At 47.1% G+C, this 16,031-nt stretch overlaps 1 protein-coding gene across 1 annotated transcript in view; it reads right to left on the reverse strand.

Annotated features, from left to right (window-relative positions):
• Positions 1–16,031, reverse strand: part of SORCS3 (sortilin related VPS10 domain containing receptor 3) — a 400,591-nt gene that overhangs the window by 212,199 nt on the left and 172,361 nt on the right. The window contains exon 3 of the mRNA XM_029080272.1: positions 1,534–1,633. Within this exon, the coding sequence (XP_028936105.1) occupies positions 1,534–1,633 (100 nt within the window). The remainder of the gene's footprint in view (positions 1–1,533; positions 1,634–16,031) is intronic.

Consider the following 16,031-nt stretch of genomic DNA (forward strand, 5'->3'; position numbering starts at 1 on the left):
CTGGCATAAATTGCATTTGATTTTCAGTATGCCCCTCCCCCTTGAATACTATCTACTTCTCAGAACAGAAAGCAGAGCATAGAGTCAGTGGCAAAGGATGGGAAAAGGAGAAAGATTAAAACACAAAATGCTTCAGAGTAAGCAATGATAAAATTTTAACTTGAAAATTGCCCAAGAACATGGTTACAGCATCTCTATTCTCACATGCAAATTATATGCTAATACATATGACCCCTCAAATATTTCATATTCCTGAATGAGGCCCTGGAGAAAATCATGATAGGCACCCGAGGTCTAGACTGTCACTTGGAACAGACCCTTGATTCAGCATCAACCAAAAGATTCAAGTGGTTTTCCTCATGCACCTGTCACTCTTCAGCTCACCTAAAGTACACACTTCCATTTTCAGGGTTTCACACTACATCTTATAATGCCACATTTCCATTTCACGCTACTAAGCAGGGAATTAGACATTGGTTCTGAAACTGTGATAATGTAAGCAGTGTGGTAAAGGACACCGCAGTATTTAACCACAGCAAAATATGACTGCAAAGCCCCATGTAAGAAGGGAGAATATATGAGGTGATGTAGGACAGTGGCATTTTTCTGGCCGGTAGACCAATAACTCGCAGGGATTACCAAGGCCAGCCAAAAGCTTCTGGGCATTATCAGTGAAACAAAGACAGTATATCAGACCCCACCCATAAATGATGGCAAATCTGGACCCAGTGAATCATCAAAGTATTTATGGCCCCCAGGGGAAAGATAGGAGACTGTGACATCACGCCTTCCACATGTTCATGTCAGAGCTGCCCTTAAGTGGAATAACAGACTTAACATGTTACGTGATTTTATCTAGGTCTCCTATTATTCCCGAAGGAAGAGAGGATGGGAGAAAGAGAAACAGACAGAATGAGGCAGAGAGAGGGAATAAAATTGAAAAGAATTATTAATAATAATAATAATAATAATGGTGGCATTTGTTAAGTGCTTTCTATATGCCAAGCACTGTTCTAAGTGCTGGGGTACATACAAGGACATCAGGTTGTCCCACATGGGGCCCACAGTCTTAATCCCCATTTTACAGATGAGGGAACTGGGGCACAGAGAAGTTAAGTGAATTGGCCAAGGTCACACAGAAGACAAGTGGCAGAGCCGGGCTTAGAACCCAGGACCTCTGACTCCCAATCCCAGGCTCTTTCCACTAAGCCATGCTGCTTCTATTTAATATCATTTGGGATATTCATTATCCTCTTTCCTTCTGTTAGACTTCAGATCAAAACCTGTCACAAGGGAAATATGCAGAAAATACTATAATTTTTCCAACTTTGCCAAATATTTTTTCAACCAATGCAAACTGTTTATCATCCTTCTAAAGGGAGACCAGAAATGGGTATTTCTGTTTCTTATTTCCAGATTGAAATCTCTTTTTAGGAGGAATTTGGGCTGGGCCATTTCCATTCTCTAGTTTTGTATTCTTGTGATTCAATCACATCTACTCTCAATCCCCACCCCTGCCTCGCCATCCCTTACCTTCTTCTTGTTGGTGGGGCTGACGTAAAGATAGCTCAGGACACTCTTCAGGCCCACTTTGTCATTTAATTTCTCATAGGTTGTTCCATAGTCTGTTGATCTGTGTGGAAGAAGAAGAGAAAAATGTTTTAAGAAAAGGTTGGATTATGTGTAAATGGGAGTCAGGAACCTTTGTCCACATCTTTTTCCAAACTTATACAGAGCATTTTATAAAGAAGACTTTTCATTTTAGCAGAACAATTACCTTATCCACTCAGCCTGTGACAACTATCCTTTGTTGGCCACACTCTCACTGAAGCCTATTTCACTTCTTTTGGCATTTTAAAATGGAGACAACAATGCTCAAAAGCCTCCCTTTCCATGAGGTGATGTTTTGTAGAGAAGCTGAATGGCCTAGTGGAAAGAGTGTGGTCCCAGGAATCCTGAGTCCTGGATTCTAATTCCAGTTCTTCCACTTGCTGTGTAACTTGGGGAAAGTTGCCACTTTCCTGTCAGTCAGTTTTCTCATCTGTAAAATGTCAAATCAATATTTTTACTCCCTCCACTTCACATTATAAACCCTATGTGGGAAATGGGCTGTGTCTGACCTGATTATCTTGTATTTATCATAGCATTTAGTACAGTACTTGACAAGGAGTATGCACTTAACAAATACCACCTTTTTTCATTATTATTTCTTTTGTTCTCTACCTAACTATAGAGTTTGAAAGGAGAATGGAGGAAAGAAGACAAAAGAAGGAAGAGGGAGAAGAACTTCCCTCCTTTGAAGAGTTGTAAACTCTAGACTGTAAGCTCCTTGTGGGCAGAGAATGCATCTGTTGTATTCTCCCAAACACTTGGTTCAATGCTCTGCTCACAGTGAGCACTCACTAAATACAGTTGATTGGTCATTCTAAAGTAATCAACAAGTAATCTGGAGGCTTTGAGGCCCAGGAGGAGGTACTAGATTTGTAAACTCCTACCGGGAATGTGATGTATTGTACTTGGCCCTTGGGATATGAAATGATGTCACATGCCCTGCACACAAGGAGCTTATCATCTAAACAGGCATACAAATGATTTACCAATGGTGGAGCAGTAGAAAGGACAAGCAACAAGGACATCCAATATTCCAGGATGAAATATCAGTATAGGTAATTGAATGCACATGTAAACATACATAAATGTTAAGGATAGGTATATTTGTATAAGCAGTAGAGTGGCTAAAAAGTTAATTTTAAAATGAAGGAAATTAAAAAAATGACTAAAATGAAACACCTTAGGCTAATTGGCAAAGTTAAGAGAACTTTGAAGGAAATAAAAAATAATCCTTTAACAGAATTGACTTAAAAGAGAAAGCTGATTTTAAAACATCCAGTCAGGGGCAAACTGTAAATTAGACTGGCTAAAAAGGAGTTTCAAGAAACTTTGCAAGGGACCAAAAGAGTTAATAAAAGAATCTTCAGCTGTATCAAAGACAGTATGTTATTTTAGGAAGGAGAAGGGCCACTTGATTGGGATGAAAAGGTGCTCTTTGGGATGAAAAGGAGATAGCTAAGAGGTTCAATGAACTCTAGCTCAGTCTCTTTCGAGAGAGGTCTTGGAGAGAAGCCAACATGCAAATTGTTTTTCAAAGTAGAGGTCAGAGGAACTGGATCACATTTGGTTGTTTTAGACCAAATTGATAAGTTGTATTTAACAAGTTACCAGGATCAGATGACTGTGAAGATTTCTCAAATAATTCAAAAGGACAGCTGCTGACCTCTCATCAAGAATGTACAACCTATCATTACAAACAGCCACTGAACCAGAGGACTGGTAGCTTAAAAGAAGGCTCCAAGAGGTGATCCTGTAAATAATAGACTAGTGAGACTCACTTCTATACACAGTAAATTGTTAGACTATATCATTCAATTTAGGATCAACGAACATCAAGTCAAGTGCAACCTATTTGGCAAAAGGCAACAAAGTTTATTTACACAAACATCATGCCTCTAGTCTGGGTGGAGTACTCTAAGAGGGTCAACACGGAGCAGGAATGAGGGGAATAGGTAGACAAAACATATTTAGGTTTTCTAAGGTCTTTGACAAAGTTCCACCAATTTTTTTGTTTGTTTTTATCTGAGTAATCACGGGATTGGAAATAATGTTCTGTCATGGATGGAAAATTGGCTAAGAGATAGAAAATAAAGGGCAGAAATAAAGCTTTGGAGATGAAGAAAAATAATGACTTGGACTGTGAGCCTCATGTGGTACAGAGACTGTGTCCAACCTGATTATCTTCTATCTTCTATCTACCCCAGTGTTTGGTACAGTGGTTGGCATATAAGGGCTTAAACAAATACCATAATTATTAATTCAGGGAGTTTGGGGCATCAGTGCTAGGGGCAGTCCACCCGCCCCCCGCCGCTCGGGCCCGGGAACATTGCGCTCCCCTTCTCGATCCTGGGGACATTGTGCTCCCCTTCTCGGCCCCAAGGACATTGTGTCCTCGGGGGACATTGTGTCCCCCTGCTCGGGCCCGGGGACATTGTGCTCCCCAACCGCTCCCCCACTCCGCCCGAGGCGGCCATTTTAGGAAGCCCCCACTCTGCCTGAGGCGGCCATTTTGGGAAGGCCTCACTCCCTCTTCCCTCTTGAGGTGATTCATCCCTCCCGCCCCCGCCCCGGGCGACGACGTCCTTGTTCTCACCATGTTACCTTACCTTAGCCACCGCCTACGGCCGCCACCCACCCCGGACAACCTCAGGGCCCCCCCGCCGCCACAGGGTTATTTGGTCATGAGCTCTGGGACTCTCTCGGCCGCTGGCCGCTTGACTTGGAGTCTGATCGGGTAGGGTCGGCTCGTCCCCCGACCCTGGTCATCGCCTGCTTATTAACACTATTGTAGTGTGCCTTACTGTAGCTTGTTGCTATATTTGCGATCTCGCTTTTTATTGTTTATTGTCGTCAGATTTTGAATTTGATCAGGTCGCCCCTTAATCGAGTCTACCCCCGACCCTGGTCATCACCCCTTTTATTAACACGACTATATTGTATCATACTGTATCATGTTGCTATATTAGCACCACTGTATTGTATCATATTGTATCATGTTGCTATATTACCGATTTCGTTTATTACTGTTTATTGTTGTCAGTGCTGCCACCCACCTCTCTGGCCTCGCCATGTCCCTCCTCCCCCCCTCCCCCCTCCCGCCCCTTCCTATCCTCCCCTTCCCCTTCCCCTTCCCCTCTCTCGCTCAGCTCTTTCCCGCTCTCTCCTCTGTCTCCTCCCCCCCTCCTCTCTCCCGCCCTAGAACCCCACTTTACCAGCGCTACCCCTCTTCCCCCTCCCCCTACTCTTCCCCCCACCAAACCCCCTCTTCACCCGCTCCCCCCTTCTCTCTTCCCCACCCATGCCCCATCCCAGTCCTCTTGTCCCACCGCTACCCTTCATCCCCCTCTCCTCGTCCAGGGCCCCGCCACCTCCTTCCCATCCAAACCCTCCCCTCCCCCCGCCCTTCCCCCCCTCCTCCCCTTGCACCCACAGCTACTTTCAAGTGTGGCCTCTGGAACCCCCGCTCTATTACAGGCAAGCTACCTTTCATCCATGACCTTTTCCTCTCCCGCTCTCTCCTCCTCCTCGCCCTTTCGGAAACGTGGCTCTCTCCCGAAGACATGGTCTCCGCCGCCGCTCTCTCCAGCGGAGGCCTCTCCTTCTCCCACCCCCCCAGACTCACCGGTAAGGGAGGAGGCGTCGGCTTCCTCCTCTCGCCCCGATGCCGCTTCCGCACTATCCCTCCTCCCCCCTCCCTCTCCTTCCCCTCCTTCGAAGCCCATATCATTCGCCTCTACCACCCACTCCAGTTACTTGTCGCCGTCATCTACCGCCCTCCCGGTCCCACCTCCGACTTCTTCAACCACCTTGACCCCTTTCTCACCTTCCTCCTCTCCTTCTCTCTGCCCACTCTGATCCTTGGAGACTTCAACATCCATACGGATGTACCCGACAACTCCTCTACCGCCCGCCTGCTATCCCTCCTTGACTCTGCCGACCTCCTCCTCCACCATACCGCGCCCACTCACCGACTCGGTCACACCCTCGATCTCGTCATCTCCTACCGCTGCACTATCTCCTCACTCACCAACTCTGAAATCCCTCTCTCTGACCATAACCTTCTCACCTGCCTCATCTCTCACACTCCCTCCCCCTGCAAATCTTCGCTACGGCCCCACAGAGACCTCCGCTCTCTCGATCCCATCCGTCTTTCCAATAGCATCTCTCCTCACCTTGCCGCCCTGTCCTCTCTTCCCACTCTCGACGATCAGGTCTCCGCTCTCAACTCCACCCTCTCTACTCATCTCGACTCTCTCGCCCCCCTTTCCCTCCGCCGCTCTCGCTCCACTAACCCACAGCCCTGGATCACCTCCTCCGTCCGCCTCCTACGCTCCTATGCTCGAGCTGCTGAGCGCCGCTGGCGAAAGTCCAAGCACCAAGCCGACCTCACACACTTCAAATTTATCCTTTCCTGCCTTAACTCTGCCCTCTCCTCCGCCAGGCAAAGCTTCTTCTCCTCCCTCATCGACACCCATGCCCGTCACCCCCGCCGATTGTTCCGGACCTTTAACTCTCTCCTTAGGCCCCCTGTTCCTCCCCCTCCCCCATCTCTCACCCCTAATGATCTGGCCACCTATTTCCTCACGAAAATCAACACGATCAGGTCTGAGCTCCCCAAAGTCACCCCTCCGCCTCTCCCCTCCCCCCCAACAACCCCCTCCCCTACTTTCCCATCCTTCCCTGCAGTATCCTCAGAGGAGATCTCCTCCCTCCTCGCAAGTGCCACCCCCTCCACCTCCGCCTCGGACCCCATTCCCTCTCACCTTCTTAAAACCATCGCCCCTGCCCTCCTCCCTTCCTTAACTTCTATTTTTAACCACTCAATCTCCGAGGGCTCCTTCCCCTCTGCCTTCAAACATGCCCACGTCTCCCCCATCCTAAAAAAACCCGCTCTTGACCCCACTTCCCCCTCCAGTTATCGTCCTATCTTCCTACTACCCTTCCTTTCCAAAATCTTAGAACGAGTCGTTTACAATCGATGCCTAGAATTCCTTAACTCCCATTCTCTCCTAGACCCCCTCCAATCTGGCTTCCGTCCCCTCCACTCTACCGAGACTGCTCTCTCTAAGGTCACCCATGACCTCCTTCTTGCCAAATCCAATGGCTCCTACTCCATTCTGATCCTCCTTGACCTCTCTGCTGCCTTTGACACTGTCGACCATCCCCTCCTCCTCCATACCTTATCTCACCTTGGCTTCACGGACTCTGTCCTCTCCTGGTTCTCCTCTTACCTCTCTGGCCGATCATTCTCGGTCTCCTACGCTGGAGCCTCCTCCCCCTCCCATCCTTTAACTGTTGGAGTTCCTCAAGGGTCAGTTCTTGGCCCTCTTCTGTTCTCCATTTACACTCACTCCCTCGGTGAACTCATCCGCTCTCACGGCTTTGACTACCATCTCTACGCAGATGACACGCAGATCTACATCTCCGCCCCTGTCCTCTCCCCCTCCCTTCAGGCTCGCATCTCCTCCTGCCTCCGGGACGTCTCCACCTGGATGTCGGCCCGCCACCTAAAACTCAACATGAGCAAGACTGAGCTCCTCATCTTCCCTCCCAAGCCCGGTCCGCTCCCAGACTTCTCCGTCACCGTGGATGGCACGACCATCCTTCCCGTCCCGCAGGCCCGCAATCTCGGTGTCATCCTTGACTCGTCCCTCTCGTTCACCCCACACATCCTATCCGTTACCAAGACCTGCCGGTTTCACCTCTACAATATCGCCAAGATCCGCCCTTTCCTCTCCACCCAAACGGCTACCTTACTATTACGGGCTCTCGTTATATCCCGGCTAGACTACTGTGTCAGCCTTCTCTCTGACCTCCCTTTCTCCTCTCTCGCCCCGCTCCGGTCTATTCTTCACTCCGCTGCCCGGCTCATCTTCCTGCAGAAACGATCTGGGCATGTCACTCCCCTTCTTAAACAACTCCAGTGGTTGCCTATCGACCTCCGCTCCAAACAAAAACTCCTCACTCTAGGCTTCAAGGCTCTCCATCACCTTGCCCCTTCCTACCTTTCCTCCCTTCTCTCTTTCTACCACCCACCCCGCACGCTCCGCTCCTCTGCCGCCCACCTCCTCGCCGTCCCTCGGTCTCGCCTATCCCGCCGTCGACCCCTGGGTCACGTCCTCCCGCGGTCCTGGAACGCCCTCCCTCCTCACCTCCGCCAAACTGATTCTCTTTCCCTCTTCAAAACCTTACTTAAAAATCACCTCCTCCAAGAGGCCTTCCCAGACTGAGCTCCTCTTCCCCCTCTACTCCCTCTGCCATCCCCCCTTTACCTCTCCGCAGCTAAAGCCTCATTTCCCCTTTTCCCTCTGCTCCTCCACCTCTCCCTTCCCATCCCCACAGCACTGTACTCGTCCGCTCAACTGTATATATTTTCGTTACCCTATTTATTTTGTTAATGAATTGTACATCGCCTTGATTCTATTTAGTTGCCATTGTTTTTACGAGATGTTCTTCCCCTTGACGCTGTTTAGTGCCATTGTTCTTGTCTGTCCGTCTCCCCCGATTAGACTGTAAGCCCGTCAAACGGCAGGGACTGTCTCTATCTGTTGCCGACTTGTTCATCCCAAGCGCTTAGTACAGTGCTCTGCACATAGTAAGCGCTCAATAAATACTATTGAATGAATGAATGAATGTTTTGTTTAATGGCTTCTTAAATGACTTGGAAGGAATTCACAATGAGGTCTCCAAGCTTAAGGATGAATATGAGCTCTCCCTCTGACCAGGTACTGTGGCTACAGCTGTGATGGTTGGATGCTGAGCCTGAAATTCTCCTCCTCTAGCTACAGCACCCTACTGAATTTTGTTTTTATTTTGTACATTCGTCAAATGTCTACATGTTGCTCAGTTTTGTTTCATCTCTTCCTTATGTGTTTGGTCCCAGTCCCTTCTCCCCTAATATTTTCAGGAACTGTGTTTAAATTTCCACCTTTGGATTCTTTCCCAGCATTTAGTACATTGCTCTGCACATAGTAAAATGGATAGTAAATACAATTACTTTTACTGTTCCAAAGCTGCGCAGTTCGGGATAAACTCCGGCAACATCTCAATGTGAGCAAACGCAAGGGAAAAAAAATCAAACATCTTGATGATCTCTGAATAATAGTTCCAGTTCAGGAAAGAGATCTTAGAGTCATTATTAATTGACCCTTCATTTTCAGGTGTGCCAAAAAGGCCAACAAAATTCTGGGCATTATTGAAAGGCATACAGAAGACAAAAACAAACAACATTGTGGGCACGATATAAAACCTGGAGGTCCATACACAGAATACCAGGAGCAGTTCAGATCACTGCTCTGGCCCCCTACAGTGCAGTGCCTGGTGCATAGTAAGCACTTAATATTATTACTCTGAAAAAAGAAAGAATAAAACTGGAGACAATATGGAGAAGAAAAACCAGACTAAGTGGGCTGATGGAGCTATTTCCATTTCAGAGTAGAATGAAGGAATGAAAACTCTTCAGCCTTGAAATCAGTCATCTTTACTGAGTACTTACTGTGTGCAGAGCACTGCAGTAAGCACTTGGGAGAGTGTAACAGAGCTGATAGACACGTTCCCCGCCCACAAGACAAAGATTGAATGGAAAGAACTGAAGTTTACAAAATCTTGATGGCATCAACAGGGCAAACCCAGTATTGTTGTTCATCAAGCCCTGGAGCATGAGGATTGGAAGGTGCCATCAAGCCTTGAAGGTGTCAGGTTCAGAACAAAGCGGGAAAGACTCACACAAAAATGATAAGCAGTGGTACACGTTATAGAAGGTGGATTTTAATGGTATTTCTAAAGCTGGTTATTGGTAGCTTTTAATGGCATTTGTTACTATATGCTAAGCACTGTATTAAGCGTTGGGGTAGATACAAGTTAATCAGGTTGGACACAGTCCATGTCCCACGTGGGGTTCACAGTCTTAATCCCCACTTTACAGACGAGGTAACTGAGGCACAGAGAAGTTAAATGACTTGCCCAAGTCACACAGCAGACAAGTGGATTAGAACCCAACAACCTCTGACTCCCAGGCCTGTGCTCTATCCTCTAGGCCATGTGCAAAATAGGTTCAAGAATGGTTTGGATAAATTGATGGACAAGAGTTTCATAATGAATAATAATGCCAATGATGATGATTATAATGAGTAAATAGAGGAAATGCTAGAGGTAAATTTAGCAGGCTCTAATTGCATTAAATTTATACATGGATGATACGTCCCCAATGGGTTATTAGAGAGAAAATTAATAATGTTCCATGGAACATCTATAACCGAAGAGTGGATGTCAAAGAAGAATAACTATTACACTCTTCTCCCTGGCATTTTTAATTGCCCTGGTCAGACACAGAATATTTGGATGAACCGAGCATTAGTCTGACCCAAAATGACATTCTCATTTGCTTTCACCAGCTTGACTACTGATGTATCATGATCCCAGAGTAATCTTTGACTTATAACGGTGTAGAGAAAAGTCCTTGAAAATAAAGCAACTAAATCATCGAACTACCTAAGAGCAGATCACTGGAAGTCCATCCGTTAAACACTGAATTGTCTCTTAAACACGGACTCTACTATCCTTTCTCCCTTACAAGTGAGAGTGATCGGAATCCCGTTGAGAGATCAAAGTCCGAAGTGAGTGATTAAAGTCTGACTACTGGACATTTTGCTCTTCTGAAGGCACATCTCCTCCCGAAGACCTTCCCAGACTAAGCCCCACTTTTCCTCATTTCCCACTCCCTTCTGCGACACCCTGATTTGCTCCCTTTGCTCTTTCCCCCTCTCCCCACCCCACAGCACCTATGTATATATCCGTCATTTTATTTATTTATATTGATGTCTGTCTCCCCACTCTAGACTGTGAGCTCGTTGTGGGCAGGGACTGTCACCTTTTATTGCTGCATTATACTTTCCCAAGCTCTTAGTACAGTGCTCTGCACACAGTAAGCGCTCAGTAAATGCAATTGAATGAATGAATGAAAGGGGGAGAGGGGAGATTAGTGCTAAACCCACAATCCACTGTGGAGTATCTTGTCTTAGAGCACCAGAATCTGCCATGAAACTTACAAGGGCTACTTGGTTAAAGCAACAGCTAGGAAAAACACTTAGGCCAAAAGACACACAGCAGTCCCGTGTTTCACCTGTCTCTTGGGAGGGGTTTGCTCATTTTGAAGACAGGAACAAATCTTTCCCATTGTTGGAGCCACACCATTCCTATGTGCCACGCAAACCAAGAGAAGATCTAAGTTATATCCATTTCCTCTCAAGCTCCATCAATAACACTGTCAAAGGAGATCCTCAGGCAACACTCTAACTCCAGGCAATGGAACAGCAGTCAGAAAGAGCACGATTGGCTCTCTAGAGCTCAAGCTGTGACTGCAGAATCAAGGGGCTCAAAGGAAAGAAAACCGTCTTCAGCTTAGAAAAATGAGCCAGTGGGAACTGCATGTCACCAAGAGCAACTGCGTGCAACCTCAGAACACCCGAATTCCCACTAACCGTTCACCCATCACCATGCTTAACGGTATTAGTGTTTGAGGAGCAGCACGGCCTAGTGGAAAGACCTGGGTACTAATCCTGGCTTTGCCACTCTCCTGCTGTGAAACCTTGGCTAATTTAATTAACTTCTCTGAGGCTCAGTTTCCTTACCTGTAAAATGGGGATTCAATATCTGTACTCTCCCTCACAAATTATGAGCCCCATATGGGACATGGACTGTTTCTGACCTAACTCGCACTTACCCCAGTGCTCAGAAGAGTGCTTACCCATAATAAGTGCTTAATACCATAATTATAAAATACCCACATATGAAGCACTGCACTGTTAGGAAAAAAAATACACAGATGAGAATTAGACACAGCCCCTGGACCACAAGGGGCTCATTACCTCAGAATAGATAGCGTTATCATCCATATTCAAAGACACAGCCACCGATGGTAAAATCCACCTGAGTTTGTGAGTGGCTGAAATGGCCAATGTAGGACCCACAGTCATAGCCCCATTGGGCACACAAAGAGGTTGTCCCCTGGTTGTCTAGAGAAGCAGCGTAGCTCAATGGAAAGAGCCCGGGCTTGGGAGTCAGAGGTCATGGGTTCTAATCCCAGCTCCGCCGCTTTCCAGCTGTGTGACTTTGGTCAAGTCATTTCACTTCTCTGTGCCTCAGTTCCCTCATCTATAAAATGGGGATTAAAACTGTCCCACGTGGGACAAACTGATCACCTTGTATCTCCCCAGTGCTTAGAACAGTGCTTTGCACATAGTAAGTGCATAACAAATACCACCATTATTGTTATTAAGAGTGTAAGCTCCTTATGGATTTACAACTAGCCACTTCTTTGAGATTTACTTCTCTGCACCCAGTGAGCACTCAGAAAATATTACCACAAAGTACCTTTCAGGGTACATAGCGCCCCATGAGTCGCATCATTAAAATGGGGATTCAATACCTTCTCTCTCTCTCTCCTAGACTGTGAGCCCCATAAGGGACAGAGGCCAACCTAATTGTCTTTCATCTATCACAGGATTTAGTACAGAGCTTGGCACATAGTAAATGCTGTACAAACACCACAGTCTTTATTATAGTAATTCTCCCGGCCTTCGTGGAACTATTACTACTCAAATTTATAAGTAGTCAGAAAGCTGTCTCCATGTCAAACTAAGATAACTGGCTAGTATTGCAGAGCCCCTTTCAAAGGGGAAAAAATGTGATTGCAACCAGTAGTTGAAAAGCAATTCCCCCAGGTTGGAGGAAAGGGTGGAAAGATTACCAGTGCTCTCATTTTGTTCCCATCAACTACAAATGTGTTTCTTTCGCAGCTCCGCAAAAAGCAATCCGGAACTGAGAAGGCATCTCTGCCCCCTCCTGCAAAAGCTGCCAAGCAGCCTCCTCCTCACACAGAAAAGCTGCAATCCTCAGGCTTCCCCTCCAGTGCGCCTGGGCTTCGGGACATGGTTTATTTTGGCTGAAAAACATCATCTCTCCAGGCTTTCTCCCATTTTATTCATGGCAAAAAAAGTGGTGGGAATCATATGGAAAGTTAATTTAAAATAAAAAAAAGTCAATAAGTGGAGCCAGAGCCACATTTCCATGAAGCATAGACAATTCCTTTCCCCTGCTACCTGAAACCAGCCTGAACCAGGATCTCATTTTCCTGCTGGAGGTAAGAGAATGAATAGGGAGGTGGTTCTGTGGGGTTTCACAGTGCCTAACAGCTGCTTTTGGAGGATGAGCCACAAATGGAAGCACCAGGTTACTTCCAGCTTTTCCAAAACCTCTGTTCTGGATGCTGCTTACTTCCTTTCCTCTCACCTCGGTATCACCTATCCACTTCTGTGTTCACAGAAATGAAACCAGCAGCTCAAGTGAAATGTCTTTCAATTCCTCCTTACCCCCGACCACCTCCCCTACCTCCATCCCAAGGCCAGCTTTATGTGGTAAAGAAGGTAAGCTGGTGTTTCAGAGCAGCAATAGCTGTCTCCTGATACCCTCAAGATGGCCACTCCCTGGGAAATTCAAGATGGCCCCCACTCCTGAGACCCCATTAAGATTGCTGTCACACATTTGCAGAGTCCCCACTTCCTCGTTTACAGTGTACATCTTTGGAAATTATCCTCACTCCTATATTCATCCCTCTGTCCCCTGAAATGTAAATGTTTATGCCATAAGTTTATTTTTAAATAATTTTATTGGGACCCAGTGAGATATGGGCAGGGATGTTACGTGGCACAGTGTTGGGGAGGTGGACATGGTGGGGAATGAAGAGAAGGGATGGTGGGAAGTGGAAGGAACCAGGCCCCAAGTGGGGAGGGCAGGGGGCTGCAGAACATGGTGAGCCAAGCAGGAGCTTGGGGGCCAAGGAGCTCAGCCTCAGCTCCGGGAATCTGGCACGGAGGGTGGGGATGGATCTTGGTGGGAACCCGATCTCAGATCTGCCCAACTATCTGGACCCTGAAGACCTATTTCTGACACTCCAGAAGCCAGTACCTGTCACCCTGTTCACCTGACCCCTGAAGCTGGGTGCTGAGGATGCTCTGAGGGGATCCTCTTTTATTGATGGGACTCACGATGAGCCCGGCAAGACTGGGCAGCCAGAGAGGACCTCCTCCCCGGGTCTGTCCAGGAAGAGGATCAGAGGGCACAGAGAGGGACGGTGGTGGTGGTACGGGAGAAGGGAGACTCAGCTTCCTGGCACCACCACCATCACAACCTGTGGAGTGCCCTCTCTTGATTCCCATTCCCTTGGGCCTGGTACCTGAACAACTCTATCCTCCCAGGGTCCAGCTGGTGGCCAGATGCTGTCCAGGACTGAGGTGAGTTGTTGCAGAGAATGCTCTCGGCTTTGCAGTGTGGGTGACAAAAATCAAAGTCACCCAGTGCATGTTGCGTGTGAGTGGGCAGACAAGTGAGTTCTTGGCTTATGGCCCATGTGATCATGGAGTCATCCCTGTTCCCTAGCTATCTTCCACATTCACCACAGGAGTGAATTTCCCTACAGACAAGAAGCATAACCTAGTGGATAAAGCACTTGAGTGTAAGTCAGAAGGGGCTGGGTTCTAATCTTGGCTCTGCCACTTGTCTGCTGGGTGACTTTGGGCAAGTCACTTCACTACTTTGAGCCTCAATTACCTCATCTGTGAAATGGGGATTAAGATTGTGAGCCCAATGTGGGACAGGGACTGTGTCCAACCTAATTAAGTTGTATCTACCCAAGTGCCTAGTAGAGTGCTTGGCACCTAGCAAGTGCATAACAAATACCATTTTTCTTTTTAAAAAAGAGCTAAATGAACCTAGGTCCCCCATTCTGAGGCACATGATGCTGATATCCTACAGCTCTCCTTCCCAAACCTGACCCATTTCTCCAGGTCCTCCATATCCCTACCTTTTTTGTATCTATTCTTGAACCTGTTTTCTACCTTTCCAATGCCCTGGATCTCACTGCTGCCACTGCTACTGCCAACCTGGACCTTCCCACCCACCTTTCCCTACCTTCTCAGGTGGTGAAACCAGTGGGCAAAGTTTGAACATGGACAAGATGAGGTGAAAGCCACTGGTGGCGGTGTCAGAAGTGCGGGGTGAGGGGAGGAGCGTCGACTCCCCCGGCCATCTCTCTCTTCCTCCTCCCTCCACTGCCCGCTCTCCTCACAACCCAGCCCAGTTTACTTTAGGCCTTCCGATCTCACAACTCCAGGCAGCAGGCCCACGGGGCATCAAAAGGAAGTGGGGGTGGAAGCGGCAGTCTATGCTAGGTCCGTGCCAGGTCCCTGAATTCACATACGCAGAGACTTAAATTGGCAATCACTTCGAAATGACAGTGTTTTTCACTGTGCTGACATGGAACCACCAAAATAAATTTTGCTCTCTCTCTCTCTCTCCTTTTTCCCACCACCTTTTTGTTCTACATCTACAAAAGGTGAACTTCTTTCACTAGTCTGGAGTCCAGCATAACCAGCATAAGTCCCAAGTGCCTTGTTTCCAATATAACTGTCCATGATCACGTACTTTGCACATGATTACTCCATGATTAAAATACATTTTAAAGTATTGCTTCGTTGGCGTAAACCCATAAGTTCCAGTTCTATCTCCCCGCCCTCCCCGGGGATAAAATTGAAAACTAATGAAATGAGGTGCTCCACTTTGGAAAAAGCATTGTTCCCAACTTCGGGATGGGAGACAGAGCTACCAAACTAGAGCTTGGTTTAAGAGGGAAGAATACAATTAGGTGCCCAGAAAGTGACAATCAAAATTACAGGGCCAGAAGTTTCAACCCAAGCAGAAACCTAATGAATGGCTTCCCAGTGGGGCTTTGTAATGGAAATCAGAAAAGCCATGATGCTCTTTTGGCCCATTCTACAGTAGTTCCTCAGTGGCTAGGCATGCCAAACAAACCTGGGAGATTATACGTCAAGATTGGCAAGGCCAGTTATTTCCCCACTGAAAATAATAAGGCACATAACTAATCTCAGCCTTCGGATAGAAAGCAAATTATTATTTAAATATCTCCTTGGGCCAGGTTCGGTTTCTCCAAATCACACACCATCTCCCAAAACACTGCACACTTTCAAAGGGAGAAAAACTGCTCTTACTGGCCTTTCCTCATGATCTGATTTATCAGTTATATTACTTACCCATTCAAAGGCAGGTACAAATGAAATAGAATCTTTTTTTTTCATGTCTTCAAGTCCCCACTGTCATAATGAAAGAGGCTTTCCTAAACTGCATGTTCTGGGAAGGACACGGTTTGGGGCTGACTGAACCCAGCCCAGCTGATGACTGTGTCCATACTCACTCCAGATCCAGAGAACCTATCTCGGCTGCACTCAGTGCTGCCCAAGAGCTCAACTAATTGCGGGGGAGCCCAGAAGTGAGAAGCCATGATGTTTGGTTCCTATTTTATTCCATGGAAATCAATGGCTGGAGGACCCAGGTGAAATCATAATATT

Source organism: Ornithorhynchus anatinus, chromosome 16 (assembly GCF_004115215.2).
Source record: "Ornithorhynchus anatinus isolate Pmale09 chromosome 16, mOrnAna1.pri.v4, whole genome shotgun sequence".
In the NCBI taxonomy this organism is placed as follows: Eukaryota; Metazoa; Chordata; class Mammalia; order Monotremata; family Ornithorhynchidae; genus Ornithorhynchus; species Ornithorhynchus anatinus.